Here is a 15,963-nt window from a genome sequence, read left to right as displayed (position 1 = left end):
GATAAAACCCATTATTTTTGTGTTAAAACAACCCAATAGGTTAAATAACAACCCAGTAGTTTGGGTTCATATGTTTTGGACACAATGCTGGTTAAAAATAACCTAAATGTGTAAAAGTGTGCATGTATGCATTTTGGCAATTTATTTTCACTTCCTTTATAGATATGAGGAACAGCGCTGATTTAAATTAGTGTCTCTGAAAAGATTAAATTATCTAATACATTACATATATTGATTTGAATTATGGAGATTGAATTCAGTTAAATCTCTCAGAACACTAAGCACCAAAACCATTGGTAATTAAGATTGTATCAATGATCTCTAAAAGCTCTTGATGTTAATGCAAAAGCCTATTTGCTGCAGAATAGTCATTTTTATTCTGATTTATTTATTATTCTATTGAGAAACCCAACAGAGCTGTTAGATTATGAGAATGCAAATCCCTTTTTTAAACCGGATTAATAGCCAAAGATCCCAAGCTTGTCTGTTAGTCAAGCCACGGTGAATGTCATAGTGACTTCTGTATAAAAAATAGTAGTATCTGACCCATAATTCCATCTGATCAACTTAATCTGAAGCATCCTTCCTCCTTTCCTGAAGGACAGAGCCGATGTCAGTTTGTTTGCTAGTCCAGAGTACCATTTGCATTTTGTTTGCCTAACAGCAATAGCTACGACCTTCAATATTCGAATATAGGATTTCTGGCTGTCATTCACAAAAGAAAGAGGGAAACAAATAGAGATTAAAAAAGAGAAAGACAATCTCAGCCGTGCTTTTGTCCTTTATGTACTGCTTTGTCAACATGAAGAGACATACACAGACATGCACATGCACGCAACCACAAACAGGTCTATGTTGGGAAATTAGAGCCTGGTGTTGCAAAGTCTGCCAGCGTGTAGCACAAAGCCTTGATGTGCATTAACAATGAACAGGTCTTTAGTTTCATGGCTCTCTCTAAGTAAACACCTGAGTGGTCAGGGTCTCTTTATACCAGCGATTATCAACCATCTGTGTCTCACATGGCTTTTAATGTCCTCAATTACCCGGTCACAGACACTGGCATCCTATTACTTACGTTCTTGTCATAGTTAAAGTCAATACTTGAATATCTTGTTTTGCCACGCTCATATAAATCCAGAATAGATAAATTCACTTCCAGGATTGTGATAATGACCATTTTCTTCAGCATTTTCATATCTGAGCCTGTACCATAATCATATTTGATGTTATTACTAGGGATGCACAGATAGGATTTTTTGGGCCGATACCGATTTAAACAGACAACTTCTGCCCGATACCGATGCCGATACCGATATTAAACACTTGTATACAATACTATACAGTTGGTCTATTAGCTAGTTTATTTCTGCATCAAATTATTTTTACTGAACATGGATTGGATCTAATTAACATTCAACTGACCAACATAATAAGAGAGGCACAAATTAAGCTAAAACAAATATAATAAGAGAGCATGACAACCTTCAAAAATGTTTTTTGCAATTCAGCATTTATTTTATTAACAACATTAACAAATGTTTTACATATAATGGATTTCTTTATGCAGTTAATTAATAAACAATCAGTATCGGCCTTTCTCGTGCTATTGCCGATATGCCGATGGTTTCAAATTCATCAAAAATCGCCCGATAAATATCGGCGGCCGATACATCGGTGCATAGTTATTACAATGTCATGTCAGTGGTTTTTCGAACCAAAAACATTCTCAGTGCCAGACCTTATTTTAACTCTAAAAAGACATTAAAACTCTTATACAAAATTTATTTTTAGTTTAGACCACGCCCCTTGGTCGTAGGCTAGCTCATGATAATTTCTTTGTAATTCACATAAACATAAAAATTCACATAACAACAATAAATTTAAATATATAAGGAGTGTATAGTTAAAGAGATTTGTTTCAAATGTATTATTATTTACTATAACTATTTTATTATTTGAAAAATTTAATATTTTACAAAAATACCACTTTTTATCAATTAAAACAAATTTAAACTCTTTAAAACAAATAATAATGTGTATTTGTATGCTCTGTAGGACTGGAAAGTTGGATAAAATCTAATAAAATCCTACAGGATTTCTGTGATAGACCAGACACTTTTTTTCTGCTTCCAGACAGTGCGGAAAATCTTAGTTAACCTGAAAGAGGGAGTAAGCACATATGTTGCATGTTTTGTGGGAATAACCGGTGTATGATTCACTCTTTCCCCTGGTTTTACAAGCTCTGGAAGGCAAGTCTGCAGGAACCACCCAAGTTAATGCTATACTTATCCAGACAAAACGATTTCTTAACGGAAGCTTGATTCGGTCATCACTTCTTTAAGTATGGTGGTTAGGGGTGAGGGGAGTATACAGGCATGAAAAAACATCTGGGCTAAATAATGCACCTCATGACCCAACAGCAACTAAGACGAGAAAGGATGTTATATTTATCACATTCACAATTCTAAGGTTGACTCTAAGGATATGCCCAGTTACTCCTAATGTCTAGGTGATATGAACATCCACAAACACCCACAGCAACAGTCTGTCTTTTTTACAGCCCTTCAATATCCAACAGACCTGGTACATGGCCAGAGGCAGGTGGCCTGCGAGGGGGAGCCGAAGCAGTCAGGCATTGAGAACCTGAGCAGAAGCTTCAGTAAGCCATGATAAATAAGCCAGGATCTGGTTAACTGGATCACTACTTTCTGTGTCATTGAAACTTATGTTTTGTTCAAACCTTATCATTACAACTTTTCTTTATCATATGATTTAGTTTTTCAAGTACACATAAGCTTCTGCTGTTGTTTTATTATTTGTTTTTTTATATATATGATAAGAGCAGACATGTGCCTACATCAATTTTTTTTTATATGATAAGAGCAGACATGTGCCTACATCAAGGGTTTTAAAACTGTGGGTCATCAAAAGTTACTTTGGTGTTGCAGTGAATGGCACAAAAACTGTTAAGATAGTTCGGTATTGCATTTCAATCATTGGTTTACACTTTTAAAATGTTAAATATTAGTCTTTTTGGTGGATTGAATTGTATACTGTAGCCTATACATTGTATTGTATATTAAAAAACTATATTAAGCACCATTTAGAAAAGCTTTAAAGGAAAACAGCTATGCTGAAGATGCACGAAGATATTTAGAGATTAGAGTATAGTGAGTTTGGTGCAATTTACAAAAAAAGTAGAATAGGTACACACTATACAACAAACATGGGGGGCTGAAGTCTGTGAATATGTAATAATCACAAGCAGTAAACCTAAATATTTAACCAGAAAATTGTCACAATAATCTTGCCCCCTTTAAAGTGGCATTCGCATAGGCTCAGGTGTTTCCCTATTTCTGCTCAGTTGCATTGCATTTATGACCGGCCAAATTCTACAGTGTGTGACCAGGGAGTGACGCATTGCAGGTACAAACGAACCAATCAGAGTGTTCCGCACAACGCAAACTCCAACTGTTACTCATCCGACGTCAAATAGTTCGCCTGAATTTTTTCCTGTCGACAAGCTGCTGGAAAAATTAAACACTATCTGTTTTTGGTGATTGACATGCGTCATGTTTACAACATATCGGTTTGATTTGGTGGACAAATGTTGCTGTATTTCTGACGCTATTATTTTGTCAGTATGCAGTGCGGTTGGCGGATGGATACAAGCAGATGGGAGGTGTTTATGTACGACCGTTAAGGCGGGTCTATACCAATATCCGACAACCATTTGTGAATCTCTCACGGAGACTGAGGGAGACAGGCAGAGAAACAGAAGAAAATGGTGAGTCCAAATCAATGTTTTCATACGTTTATAATAAACGATCGGCGTGCATTTATGTAAGTCGGATGTATTCATACATTTGTATGAATACGGTGAGCAAGAAACGCATCAGACTCTTCCTTATTTATTACTGTAATGTGCCGCCAAAATATGGATATTTTGAATGAGAGAAGATAACGTTAATGTTACCCGCAGCATCGCATTACCCACAGACGTCTTGCTATTGTGTATTTCTGCAAAAGGACGTGCAAAACTTTAGTTTAGTTTATAGTTCAACAACCAAAAATGATTTCAACTATCGTGGGTGGTTTGACACAGGCAACAGTTTCACATCAACACGTGAGCTGGCCATTACGTTACCACAACGGGCTTCGTTAGGGAAAATATCCGGTTAAAGCATAAAAGGCTTGTGTATTTGCATAAAGGATATATTTATTCTCATTTTCCCTTCGTCGACGTCAAGGATGTTGATGTTCAGCATCGCGCCCGTTTAGCACTTACTGTATGTCTGCTTATTTTGAAGTCTAACGTTATATTGTGAAATGTTGTGTATAGGCTTGTTTATTGCAGTACATGCTTACTGGGTTACCCGATCTTTACAGTACAAGGTTATAACAGTCAGGTTTATTACTGTAACCTCATTAATATCTGAAACGACTAAAGTACCACTAGAGGATAGTTCACCAGATAACGTTACTGTGGATCAGTGACTCGATGACCTGCTGTTGTTAGGAGTGTCTGTCGTCGCTATGAAGGGACTTTATTTTCTCGCGTTGCTCTCGTAACATTTGAAGGTAACGTTAGGGAATCTAAGGTCTTTGTTTGGCGCGATCTCAAACGCTTTAGTCATTGATATCATTTTAAGTTAACGTATGATATGCACTTTCTACATCGCTTTCAATAGGCTTGGTTTAGTAATACAAATTTCTTATAATGTCTTCTCATTTCCAGGCCGATCAACTAACAGAGGAGCAAATCGCTGGTAAGATGCTTTTTTTGCTTTCGTTTACACACCCCCTCAGATTCCGCATTGGCACATGGCATTACACAATAGCCTGTCTGTACTGCCCGCTCGTATCTTGGTGGGATATTATGGCGTTTTTTTGCCTTTTAAGGTGGGCTGTGGGTCAAATCTGAGTGTGCATGGATGGGTGACTGGATCACCACGTGAAGCTACATTGATATAAGTGACAGGCGACTTTAATAACTTCAGCCGTTTCACTTAGTTGGACAGTTTGATTATTTAATGCTCTGTATGTTTGTAGTAAAATGAGAGAGCTAAGCTGTTCCTGTAACAAAGCCGGTTGTGTTTTTGTAATATCATATTGATTCATCTGAATGACAACACCGCTTTGCTGAATGGCCATTGTTGACACACAGGGGAGCTTGGGTGTCACTGTATCTATTGTCTTTCACTATTCAGACCACTGGGCAAAGGCATGCGCTGGTGAAATGCAGTCTCACTTGTCACTATGGGTTTGTCCTAACTCGGCCTGTGAGGATCGATTGTCTTAATTTACATGGTGATGAATGGAGGCCTTGCCTCATCATTCTTCCCATACCGTCTTATTAAAGCTACCCGTGTAATTGTTTTTTTAGAAGGTCATTGGAGCATCTACACAAAGTGAAAGCTGTTGCTTTGCAAAAGGCATGTGACTACGTAACTACCATTACTCACCAGATCTGATTTAACAAGCATTAACCCAACAGAAAGACTTCAGCACAAATACAATTGATCAGTGTTGCCATGCCTCTGGGTTGTTTATGTGTGTTTCACAGCACCCTTTGCCACGGATGTTTATTATTTGGGAAGGCATTATTACTTTTGTCTAACAGTGAATTAGAGTACATATGTGTTGTTTTTAAAGGCCACCTCTTGGGATGTTTATTTTGTTTCTGTAATACAGGATCTTTGCATGTAAAATCATAAATAATGCTCACAAGCAAGTTGACATCATCACATATTATACAGACATAGCCTTTTTACTTTCTTCATTAGTACAAGAGAGGGCTAGGTGAAAAAATTGATGAGTTTGTTTTGCAGACATACTGATTTATCTCTTCTCTAAACTTTTCCAGAGTTCAAAGAGGCTTTCTCACTATTTGACAAAGATGGTGACGGTACCATCACAACCAAAGAGCTGGGCACAGTCATGCGCTCCCTTGGCCAGAACCCTACAGAGGCGGAGCTGCAGGATATGATCAATGAGGTGGATGCAGATGGTGAGGAGACATTTTTGATATGCTACATTAGCCACAAGCATGCTGTTGACTCTTGAAAACAGATTGCGCATGACTTTAAGCCATTCTCATGTAATGCTTTTGTTACAGTTATCGTCCCTTATCTGACTGTGTGTACTTTGTCCCTTAATCAGGTAATGGGACAATAGACTTCCCTGAGTTTCTGACAATGATGGCAAGAAAGATGAAGGACACTGACAGTGAGGAGGAGATCAGAGAAGCTTTCCGGGTTTTTGATAAGGTAAGGACTGCAATGCTCTTTACAGTATCTCATAAGAGCTGTGTGGTTTGTAATTTGGTTAACCTTCCATTAAGGCTTTGCCGGTAACGTTGAGACTTAATTTGGATTGTTGTTTGCTGTCCTTGGTCAGGATGGAAACGGATATATCAGTGCTGCCGAGCTGCGCCACGTGATGACAAACTTGGGGGAGAAGCTAACAGACGAAGAGGTGGATGAAATGATTAGAGAAGCAGACATTGATGGAGACGGTCAGGTCAATTATGAAGGTGAGCTCTACTCATTGTCTGTGTGATCCTGACGTTAGTTTGGTAAAATGGTACTTAAAATCCCCATTTTCTTTTTCTTTGCAGAATTTGTACAAATGATGACAGCGAAGTGAAGGCCTTGTACAGAATTTCTTGTATAAATTTATTTGCCTTTTCTCGTTTGTAATTTCTGTAAAATGTTTCATTTTTAATTTTCCCCATCCTTTCCTGCTGTCCAAAGGATCTGCATGTATACTATAAGATTTGAGTGCTCATGCCTTCCCCAACTCCTATTCATTGTAAACAGTCTGTTGGAAGGAGCAGTTTTGGGACCAGGTGATAAGGCACGGATACTGGCTACTGTGCACAGACCGCTTTTCCCCTCTCTGTTGCTCTGTCTGCCTGCCTATCTGACATGCCATGACATCAAGGGTCCAGCTGACTGAGAAAGGCATCATTTTAACAATTATGGCATGAATTTTTTTTCTCTCTTTGATTTTATGTGGAGGAGCAAAACTCTGCATGGACAATGGACTGAGTATGAATAGAAATGGGAAAGTCTTCAGCATTGCACTATTGCAACGTCATTGAATTAAATACTAACGGGTTTATCGCCAGGTACTCATACACTCTAATCTTTTTGTATTTGTTCTGTTCTTATGCTTTTAAATGAATCACTCTTTCTTTTCTTTTTTAACTGCTTATGGCACAGCCATGCCTCAATCCATTCCAAGTTGTATATTTGTTTTCCAATAAAATTAACAATTTACCCAAAAGTTGACTTTCCCTGCTTTTTTTCTTTTAAATAAGTCAGTAGGGTTATAACTAGTATTTGCATTCATCTCATCAGATTTGCGTGACGACTTTATCCTCCCGTAGCGTATTACCCACATAACTTGGCAGTATGCATGTTTTTAGTGTAAATAACATTAATCGGATACTGTTTAGGACTTAATTCTTTCCTAGAATTAATTTTTGATGTAGAGGTTATGGAAAATGTTTCTGTTTTGGAAAATTGATTCCCAGATAGCAATTAATTTATCTGACCAATCTGTTTGCCTTACCATGGCTCTGCTATTTACAGAATTGAGGAAAACTCTGTAGTATAATCTTTATACATATTGCGATATAAAATGCCAACTGTATAGCATGATACACAACTATTCAATATAGTATAAGATTTCGAGATTAATCCACAAAGGTCGCGTTACCCTGACAAAATTAAAACCACTGCAGTTCCCTTAAAAGGGGTTGTTGAAAAGTTGCCAGGGTTCCTCGTGCTGGACACACAACAGATTTTGTAGCTGCAAGGCTGAAATACAAACATGCTGAGTGTTTTATTGTTAACAGACTGTGGTGCTGAAGCTTTTGAAGTAATCAAGTGTAGGTAACATCGAGTTTGAGAAACGAGCTCAAAGCTCATTCACAATGCAAACAAATGCGAAACGACTCAGATTTAGACCAATGAGGCGTGCGCGGCCCACTGTATCGAGGGAGATATGCGTGCATCTCATCTCGGGGAACTATTTACTGCCGTGCTGAGCTTTCTGACGTACGATATTCATGTTCTGTCACGTTTCCTAGCAACCGTGAATTCCAGTCTCACGGGTAGCTGCTCATTCCCATTTCCAGTGGGCTCTGAAGGATCATTGGGAGTTGAACAACAGTGCTCACGTCATGTAACTACGGACAAACGGGATTTGCTTTGTGGAAGTAGATTACGAAAAGACTCACTGATGCACCATTATGGAGAATAGGAAGATACAAAAGATGTTTTTTGTTATTCAGCCATGGGTTTCTTGAAGATTTTATGTGTGTTAGAGATTGTTAGATACAGCAGATGAAATCCACTTAAATACAAAGTCATGGGACCATATGATATAACTGCATCTCAGACTAACAAGAGCTCTTCCTCCTTTAATTCTCATTTGATTAACTTTTTCACTGTCATAAGGAATTAAAAGCGCTTCACGATAAGATCAGCTGAGCGAGGTGTTCACTTACTAACGTTAATCTCAGTTTAATTTTCCTGCATCAGCTGTTCGAGTTGTTTTCTTGTGAACTGCTCATCTGCTGCTCGTGTTGTTGGCATCCTTATGATTATTGCTATCACTCAGCAAGGACACAATGCCAGCCATTCCCAAAATCTGTCAGCTGCACACGTACAGCCTCCCGTACCACATTTACACTTAATAAGATCATCTTTCTCCCCTGCCCCTGGCTGTCCACCCTCTCCGTGCGTGGTTTGGCAATGGACGTGGCCATTATCACATGTTGCTGATGGATACGTCTGCTAGTGTGAGCGCACAGCTGAACCTGTTGTTGTGCCATGAGAAATGGGAAGGGGTGTTTAATGGGCTCATGTGCACTCTTGTGGTTATTTTTCAAACATGGGTTCAGGGATGACTCGAAGCATGACACCCCATGGGCCCAGCTAGCATGTACCAAAAACAAGAAACAAAATTCACAGGAGGACACAAATGAGAACAAACAGTTATTTCGTATCGAGTAGTTCTTGAGCCTTTTCATTAGAGAAAAAAGAAGGGCTTTAATGAAAAAGCAACAAGATAGATCCGGTTGCCTAGAAGTCAAGGGTTTGATTAGTCTCCTTGTATGGAAGCCAAATCGAATGCAGAACTCAGCCAGGTTGGCAACTGCTCATAAAAGAAAAATTTTAATGGGGTCAGTGCTTGGCAGCCATTCTCAACAGGTCTCCGTAGTCAAGGTTTGGACTGGACGGTTTGACAGCATGCGCCAAAATTAACACCTCCTACTGAGTCTCCCCGGCCCTCTTGCCACTAAAGGGATTGAATGACTCCCGCCTGGAGATCCAGTGACATGTCTGTTTAACCAGATTACCAGTAGCAGTGTAATGCATTTTAACTGTACAAACACACATTCAATATGTCTTTTTTGGTTGCATCTTTGTTTATTCACATTATTATTAAAAAAAAAAACATACACAATGATTACTGGTAACCTGTCAGATGATGGTCTGATATGTCATAAAACTCCCTTTTCAGTTATGGTGGCTCATTTTTCTGCCTAAAAAAGCACACTGTGGATAGAAGCAACATGCGCTATTTCTGCCCACCTTCTTGCAAAGGCCAGGAAGGGGGTGGTGAGAGAGAAAGAGAGAGATCGAGGGTGGGAAGTGGAAGTTGCTGAAAATAGTGGAAAGCAATTAGAATATCACATAGTTCAACCCCAGGGGGAAAAAGCGGTGAGTTTTTTCTTTTTTAAACAAAAGCTCTGTGTTCAGATGAGCACATGGAGCTGGCGAGAAACGGAGAGGCAGAGAAATAAAAGAGACAGAGGTTTAAATGGGGGAAGGGGAATGCAATATTAGAGCAATGTAACTCTGAAGCTACTGTAGAAGGAGTGCTTCATGTCTGGCACGATGCCACCAAGATCTCTTTTCAGGAAGTAAAAGACCAGGATTATGTCAGAAGGCACTCTGTATAATTGCATGGGTGAAACCAAGAGTGCTGAAAACAGCTTGGAGATATATTATTATATAGCCAAGATATATGATTATACATTAAATATATTGAATAAATAAATTGTAGAGAGGTTTCAGATATACTGTGGTTTTGTTGGGTTGCGGTTTGTCTTTGTAATCACCTTTACGAGACAACACAAGGGTTAAAACAACAGTACTGTGCTAAAAACCTGTGCTACATTTGTCTAATTCTCATGTGCTTTTGACTGCTGAGGGGAATGAATAAAAATGTCCCAAACCATACTTTAAACTGTCTGCTGAAGTGGAACCAGAAGAGTCATGTATATTGCGCAACATGATCGCACGGAAAGTCGTGTTATAGTATAAAATTATTCATTTATTTGTGTCCATGTTCACTTGGAATTTCTATAAATAGTTTTTCGTGTCATTTCATGTCGTTTTTTCTTTTTTTCCCTTTTTTTTTAAAATCATTGTCGCTTGGGGTTGGGGTTAGATTTAGGTTAGGATGTAATTTGTATGTAATATATGTAAGATGTATTATATGTATGTAATATTATTTTATTATGTAAAATTATTTAAATAATCTAATATTTAATATTAATTTAATAATAATTTAATATTTATTATATTAATATATATTATTTGTATGTAATATGTATTGGTTTCTACATGTTTTTCTTGCGCTTTTAAAACTATTCTCGCCTGGGGTTGGGGTTTGGGTTAGGATGTCTAAAATAACAGAAAGTAATTCTAACCCCAAGCGACAATGGTAAGAAAATAGGAAAAAAACAATACATAAAATGACATGAAAAAGAAAGTTGTGCTACGGACATGAAAAACGATTCATAGAAATTTGTGCGAGTGACACGAAAAAAGCTGAATTTTGTGACATGGACACGAATACATTAATCACATTTTTCGTGACTATAATGCGACTTTCCGTGAGATCAGTCTGATATTGCTTTGCTATCACATATTGGCTTTAATATTGCAATCAATGCGTACACACACACACTCAAAAAGTAAAAGTGAGAAATGAAAGATTAAAATAATAATAAAAATGATGTTATGTTAATATCCAGTAACTGGATTATGGTCACCAAAAGAATAAATATTAACAGCACTCTTTTTATAAACAATGAACAAGCTATAGTGACAATGGAATAGTGGCTTGTTTCTAAGGTGCAAATATAAATTTGGGTGTTACAGATGCATGACAGTCCTCCCCCAGTTACACCTGTATTTGATTTTTTAACACAGTTCAAGGAAATGTGCAATGAGTTTTCTCTTTGTTTTAAATCTCAAAATTTAAAACAGAAAAGCAAAAAGGAAATAAATGGATACTAAATAAAAAAGAAAGTAGTGCAAAAATATTTTTGATGTAGCCCTGGAACACAAAATGAGCCACTAAAATGTCAAAGCTGTTAAATGTTACATTTTGCATTAAGATTTGAACTCATTACCTCTACACTAAAATGTTTAAAGCACATGGAAAACCAAGTGAGCCAGTATTGCCAAAACAGGTGCATGACGGCATTGTTTGTCACCCAATGCAAGAGTGATTTAAAAGTCAGTGCAGGCCAAAAATTTGCCATTCAAAATGTCAGGTTCTAATTTAAACGCCTATTTACCTTAAGACTTGGTCAGTGCATGGTGGCGTGTGCATGGCTTCAAAAGGCTTTTTTCCTATAAGCACAATGCCAAGGTTGTTAATTCATGTCCAATAAACACTTCCAGCCAAATCTTGGATGTCAGCCATTAGGACAAGGTTATAAATACCGGTCCGCTTATTCAGTGACTTACTGCACCATTTAAATTATGCTTTTAATCTATGCACATATTATCAGGTTGCTTTAGAGGCCATGGTTAACCTACTGTAAAATGTTTGTGTTAAATGACAACTAAACCTAATATCATTATATCCCTTATAGCCAGAGCAACACAATACACAGTATTAGAACAATATTCTGTCTTGAGAAATTAAAGATGTTTATAAGAGTCGATGGGGTGTCCCTAAACCACCCAGACATAATGGCCGACATAAATTTAGATCAAAGCAATATCACATTTATTACAAACAATATTTTCTATATTGTTCTTGAGCGCAAAACGAGAGCCACGAGAATAATCTCTGTTGTTTTACGATGTGTGCTTATTTGTCATGTGCTTTCTACTGATCCCTAGATGGCTATGCATGCAGAGACTGGCATTAAAAACATTCAAATGCCAGCTCTTTGACATTTTGGCATAGGTGAAGATCCACCACTTGCACATTTAGAGCATTCACCTATGGGGACCAAGACATGGTCAGCACTAATCCGAATATCATCATTAGGAAAGAGAATAGCTTTCATTACTGTACAACAATAGAGATTTATTAGCATTAGTCAGTGATCTACAAAGGTTTGAAATTGAGTTTTAATGTTTCTTCGCAGTGCTGTGGTCATCTAATGCAATCATGCACACAGTAATCCATTTAAAGTCATTCTCTGAATGCTCGGCAGGGAAGCCACTCCGTCTCCTCTCTCCGATGGCCTTGACTTCTCTAATTGATCCATAACAGCAGTGAGACACCCCGATCGATGAGGAAACCACGTGCTGTACTGTTATTGTTCTTCTGTAATTATACTTAAATGTTAATCATGTAAGGATAACTCAATTTTTAAAGCTCAATTCCAAAGATGTCATTCGGTTTCTTGGTGTGCGGCTGTGCGCATCAGAAACAGTGAAATAAAGTACAGTGAAGATAGGAAAAAATGCTTGAATTGGGAATCTTTTGTTTGTGATACCACTAGGACATCAAACATTATCCAACAACATCATCAAACAATCTTGGGGCAACCAATAAAAAAATAATCATCTCAAAAATTTATATTTGTATTTTTTTTTTAAACAGGGTGCACTGTAAAAAAGATCTGTTGGTTCAACTTAAAAAAGTAAGTAACAACTTTGCCTGAACATTCTGAGTTCATTCAACTTTAAATAATTTGTTGACCCAAAAAAAGTTGTTGTGTCAACTAGTTTTAAAGGAAAACACCACTGTTTTTCAATCTTTTACTATGTTCTTACCTCATCTTAGACAAATTAATACCTATCTTTTTTCAATGCGTGCACTTTTAATCTTTGCACGGCGCCTCCAAAGAATCCACCAAACACTTCCATGTTTTCCCTATTTATAGACTGTTACACGAGTAGTTACGTAAGTATGGTGTCACAAAATAAAACTTTTGTTTGGAGCCATAGGAATGAATGGGGCTAGGCTAAATGCTAACACATTCACGAAAGCTGTACAAAGTTTAAAAGTGCACACATTGAAAAAGATAGGAATGTATTAATTTATCTAAGTTGAGGTAAGAACATAGTAAAATATTCAAAAATGGTGGTGTTTCCCTTTAAGTTGAATTTTAAGGCAACTTTATTAAGTCATTAAGCCAAAAGTAAATGTGCTAATAGCTTGTGCTCAAGCAGTAATCCCTATAATCTCTGTTTGTGATCCCAGAGCAGACATCCATAACCCAAGGATGGTGTTAGACCAGTTCTGGGAAAGATCTGGAAATCTTTCGAAAGTGAGAGCTGTTTACAAAACAATAGGTTTAATACTTGAAACTAAGTAAAGATAACAACAAAGCCTAATCAGCAATCTCTTGTGCGTGTGTCTATACATTGGCTAATTTTCTTATACAATGAGTCTGCACTGATAGTTATCTGATGTCTAACATATTCTTTCAAGTAGGCTACCACATCCGTTAGACAAGTTCGACTGTGCCACCAAGACAATCTCATTTATCTGCCCATAACTGCATGCAGACGCGTGCTAATACAATTGAGCAATCTCTTTGATCTTAAACCCAATAAGCATATTTGACAAGGCTACACTAGAAATTCAATTCAGAGATAAACAGAGAGATTTTAGCAATCATTCAGTGTCGGCATAATAAAACTGGGGTATGGCATCACATTTGAATTATCGATGGCCTAAAACCCCACCTGTCCTTTTTTCCAGTGACTCCCCAGATGAAATGGCTCTGACAGTAATGGAGTCGGACCCATGTGCCCCGGTATCCATTTCTTCTACCAACACGGTCTCTCCTGGATGGGCTGCATCGCTCGATTGAATGACTCTTAAAACTTTGATGAGCTCGAATGGGCCGGTGCTCCAAAAACAAAGAGGGAGTGTTGTTTGTCCAACAGTGCTACTAAGGAGATGTTGGGTCAGCCATGGGACGTAGATAAAACCTGTTATTTGAAGCCAATCCAGAATTCGTATCTCCATGAAACCAGAGGTTGATTGGAAACCGGTGGTTTATGCCAAAATGCAAGTAGATTGATTAGGCCTGTAAACAGGGTCAACCACGAATTCACCTAATACAATCAATCAAGCTGCAACATTATTTAAATAAATTAATAAAAATGGAATCATACAGTGTAAAAATTCCTTTTTTAAAGGGACACTCCACTTATTTTGAAAATATATTTTTTCCAGCTCCCCCAGAGTTAAACATTTGATTTTTAGGTTTTGCAATCCATTCGGCTGATCTCCGGGTCTGGTATCATTTTTAGCATAGCTTAGCATAATTCATTGAATCTGATTAGACCATTAGCATCGCGCTAAAAAAAATAACCAAAGGGTTTCAACATTTTTCATATTTAAAACTTGACTCTACTGTAGTTACATCGTGTACTAAGACTGACAGAAAATTAAAAGTTGTGATTTTCTAGGCAGATATGGTTAGGACTATACTCTCATTCTGGCATAATAATCAAGGAATTTGCTGCCGTAACATGGGTGCCAAAGGTGCAATGATATTATGCAGTGCCTGAAAAAAGTGCCCTGCTATTGAAAGTAACCATGGTGACTATTTTTGGGCAGTGCCTAATATCACTACCCCTGCTGCAGGCATGTTACAGCAGCAAATAAAACATTTTCTTCGGTCTTAGTACACAATGTCACTACAGAAGAGTCATGTTTTAAATAGGAAAAATATTGAAACTCTTTGGCTATTTTTTTGTGCAATGCTTATGGTCTAATCAGATTCAATGGATTATGCTAAGCTAAGTAGTACCGCCAGACCCGGAGATCAGCTGAATGGATTCCAAAATGGTAAAAATCAATTGTTTAACTCTAGGGGAGCTGGAAAAAAATGTATTTTCAAAAAAAGTGTCCCTTTAAGTTCAATCAATTTGAAATTTAAAATGAATTTCTTTTTGACTAGTTTTACACTGTATAAAAAGATTTGTTGGTTCAACTTAAAAAAGTTAGTTACCTGATTGCCTTAAAATGTTAAGTTAATTTAACTTAAAAAACATTAGTAATCTAAAAAAAGTGTAAAATAGTGGTTTCAACTAATATGTTTTTAAGTTAAATTAACTCAAATTTTTAAGGCAATCAGGTAACTAACTTTTTTAAGTGATAAATTATAAAACACATTTGAAATTAAACTTTATTTTTATACTTTCTAGCTTCTCCTGAAGTGTAAATTCAAGTTGATTAAACTAAAAATTTTGAGGGCAACATGTAGGTGCTAAAGCAAATGTGTATCAAAAATAAAGATGATTATTAATACAAGCTATTTAGATTTTTAATAGGCTGTCAATCCACTTACATATAAGTTTCAGTGGTATGAATTACAGTACAATATTGAGCCCTTCATAAATGTTTATGAATCTGCGTAACAAGAATATGTTTGGTGGAGCACAGTTACACAAGTTCCAAATATTAGATAACCCATCTTGAACCCAGACAGAAATTCCTGGCAAAGGACCAATAACAGCTTCACAACAAAGCATTTTATGAAGAGACACACACTTGAAAAGCTCGATGCTTCAAATAACCCATTATATCATATGATTTGATAAACACCAAAGTCTCTTAAAATTGTGACCCTGCCTGTGATTATGAGACTTTAGACTGGCTCTGACACAAAATCAGGATCATATTACTGCCACCACCAATCACTGTAATAAAAAGCGAGCTGAAATAGCTTTA

At 37.2% G+C, this 15,963-nt stretch overlaps 1 protein-coding gene across 2 annotated transcripts; it reads left to right on the top strand.

Annotated features, from left to right (window-relative positions):
- The first annotated feature begins 3,665 nt into the window (after window positions 1-3,665).
- calm2b (calmodulin 2b, (phosphorylase kinase, delta)) lies at window positions 3,666-7,290 on the top strand. Of its 2 annotated transcripts, XM_065270408.2 has the most exons (6): window positions 3,666-3,787; window positions 4,739-4,769; window positions 5,867-6,010; window positions 6,163-6,269; window positions 6,400-6,535; window positions 6,620-7,290. In XM_065270408.2, the coding sequence occupies exons 1-6, from the start codon at window positions 3,785-3,787 to the stop codon at window positions 6,646-6,648; spliced, it is 450 nt and encodes a 149-aa protein (XP_065126480.1). In that variant the 5' UTR covers window positions 3,666-3,784; the 3' UTR covers window positions 6,649-7,290. The 2 variants fall into 2 exon arrangements, with proteins under 2 accessions (XP_065126480.1, XP_065126479.1); XM_065270407.2 differs by lacking the exon at window positions 3,666-3,787 and having other exon boundaries at window positions 4,706-4,769.
- Window positions 7,291-15,963: the final 8,673 nt, after the last annotated feature.

This window comes from Paramisgurnus dabryanus, chromosome 1, assembly GCF_030506205.2.
Source record: "Paramisgurnus dabryanus chromosome 1, PD_genome_1.1, whole genome shotgun sequence".
NCBI lineage: Eukaryota > Metazoa > Chordata > Actinopteri > Cypriniformes > Cobitidae > Paramisgurnus > Paramisgurnus dabryanus.
This window is presented reverse-complemented; position numbering and strand designations above follow the sequence as displayed.

Bases quoted from the DNA above. Each gene is read 5' to 3' on its own strand.
- calm2b (XM_065270407.2), top strand. From the start codon at position 4,721: ATGTCTTCTCATTTCCAGGCCGATCAACTAACAGAGGAGCAAATCGCT. The intron at 6,270-6,399 runs GTAAGGACTGCA...GTCCTTGGTCAG, and splicing joins CTTTCCGGGTTTTTGATAAG to GATGGAAACGGATATATCAG. The intron at 6,536-6,619 runs GTGAGCTCTACT...TTTTCTTTGCAG, and splicing joins CGGTCAGGTCAATTATGAAG to AATTTGTACAAATGATGACA.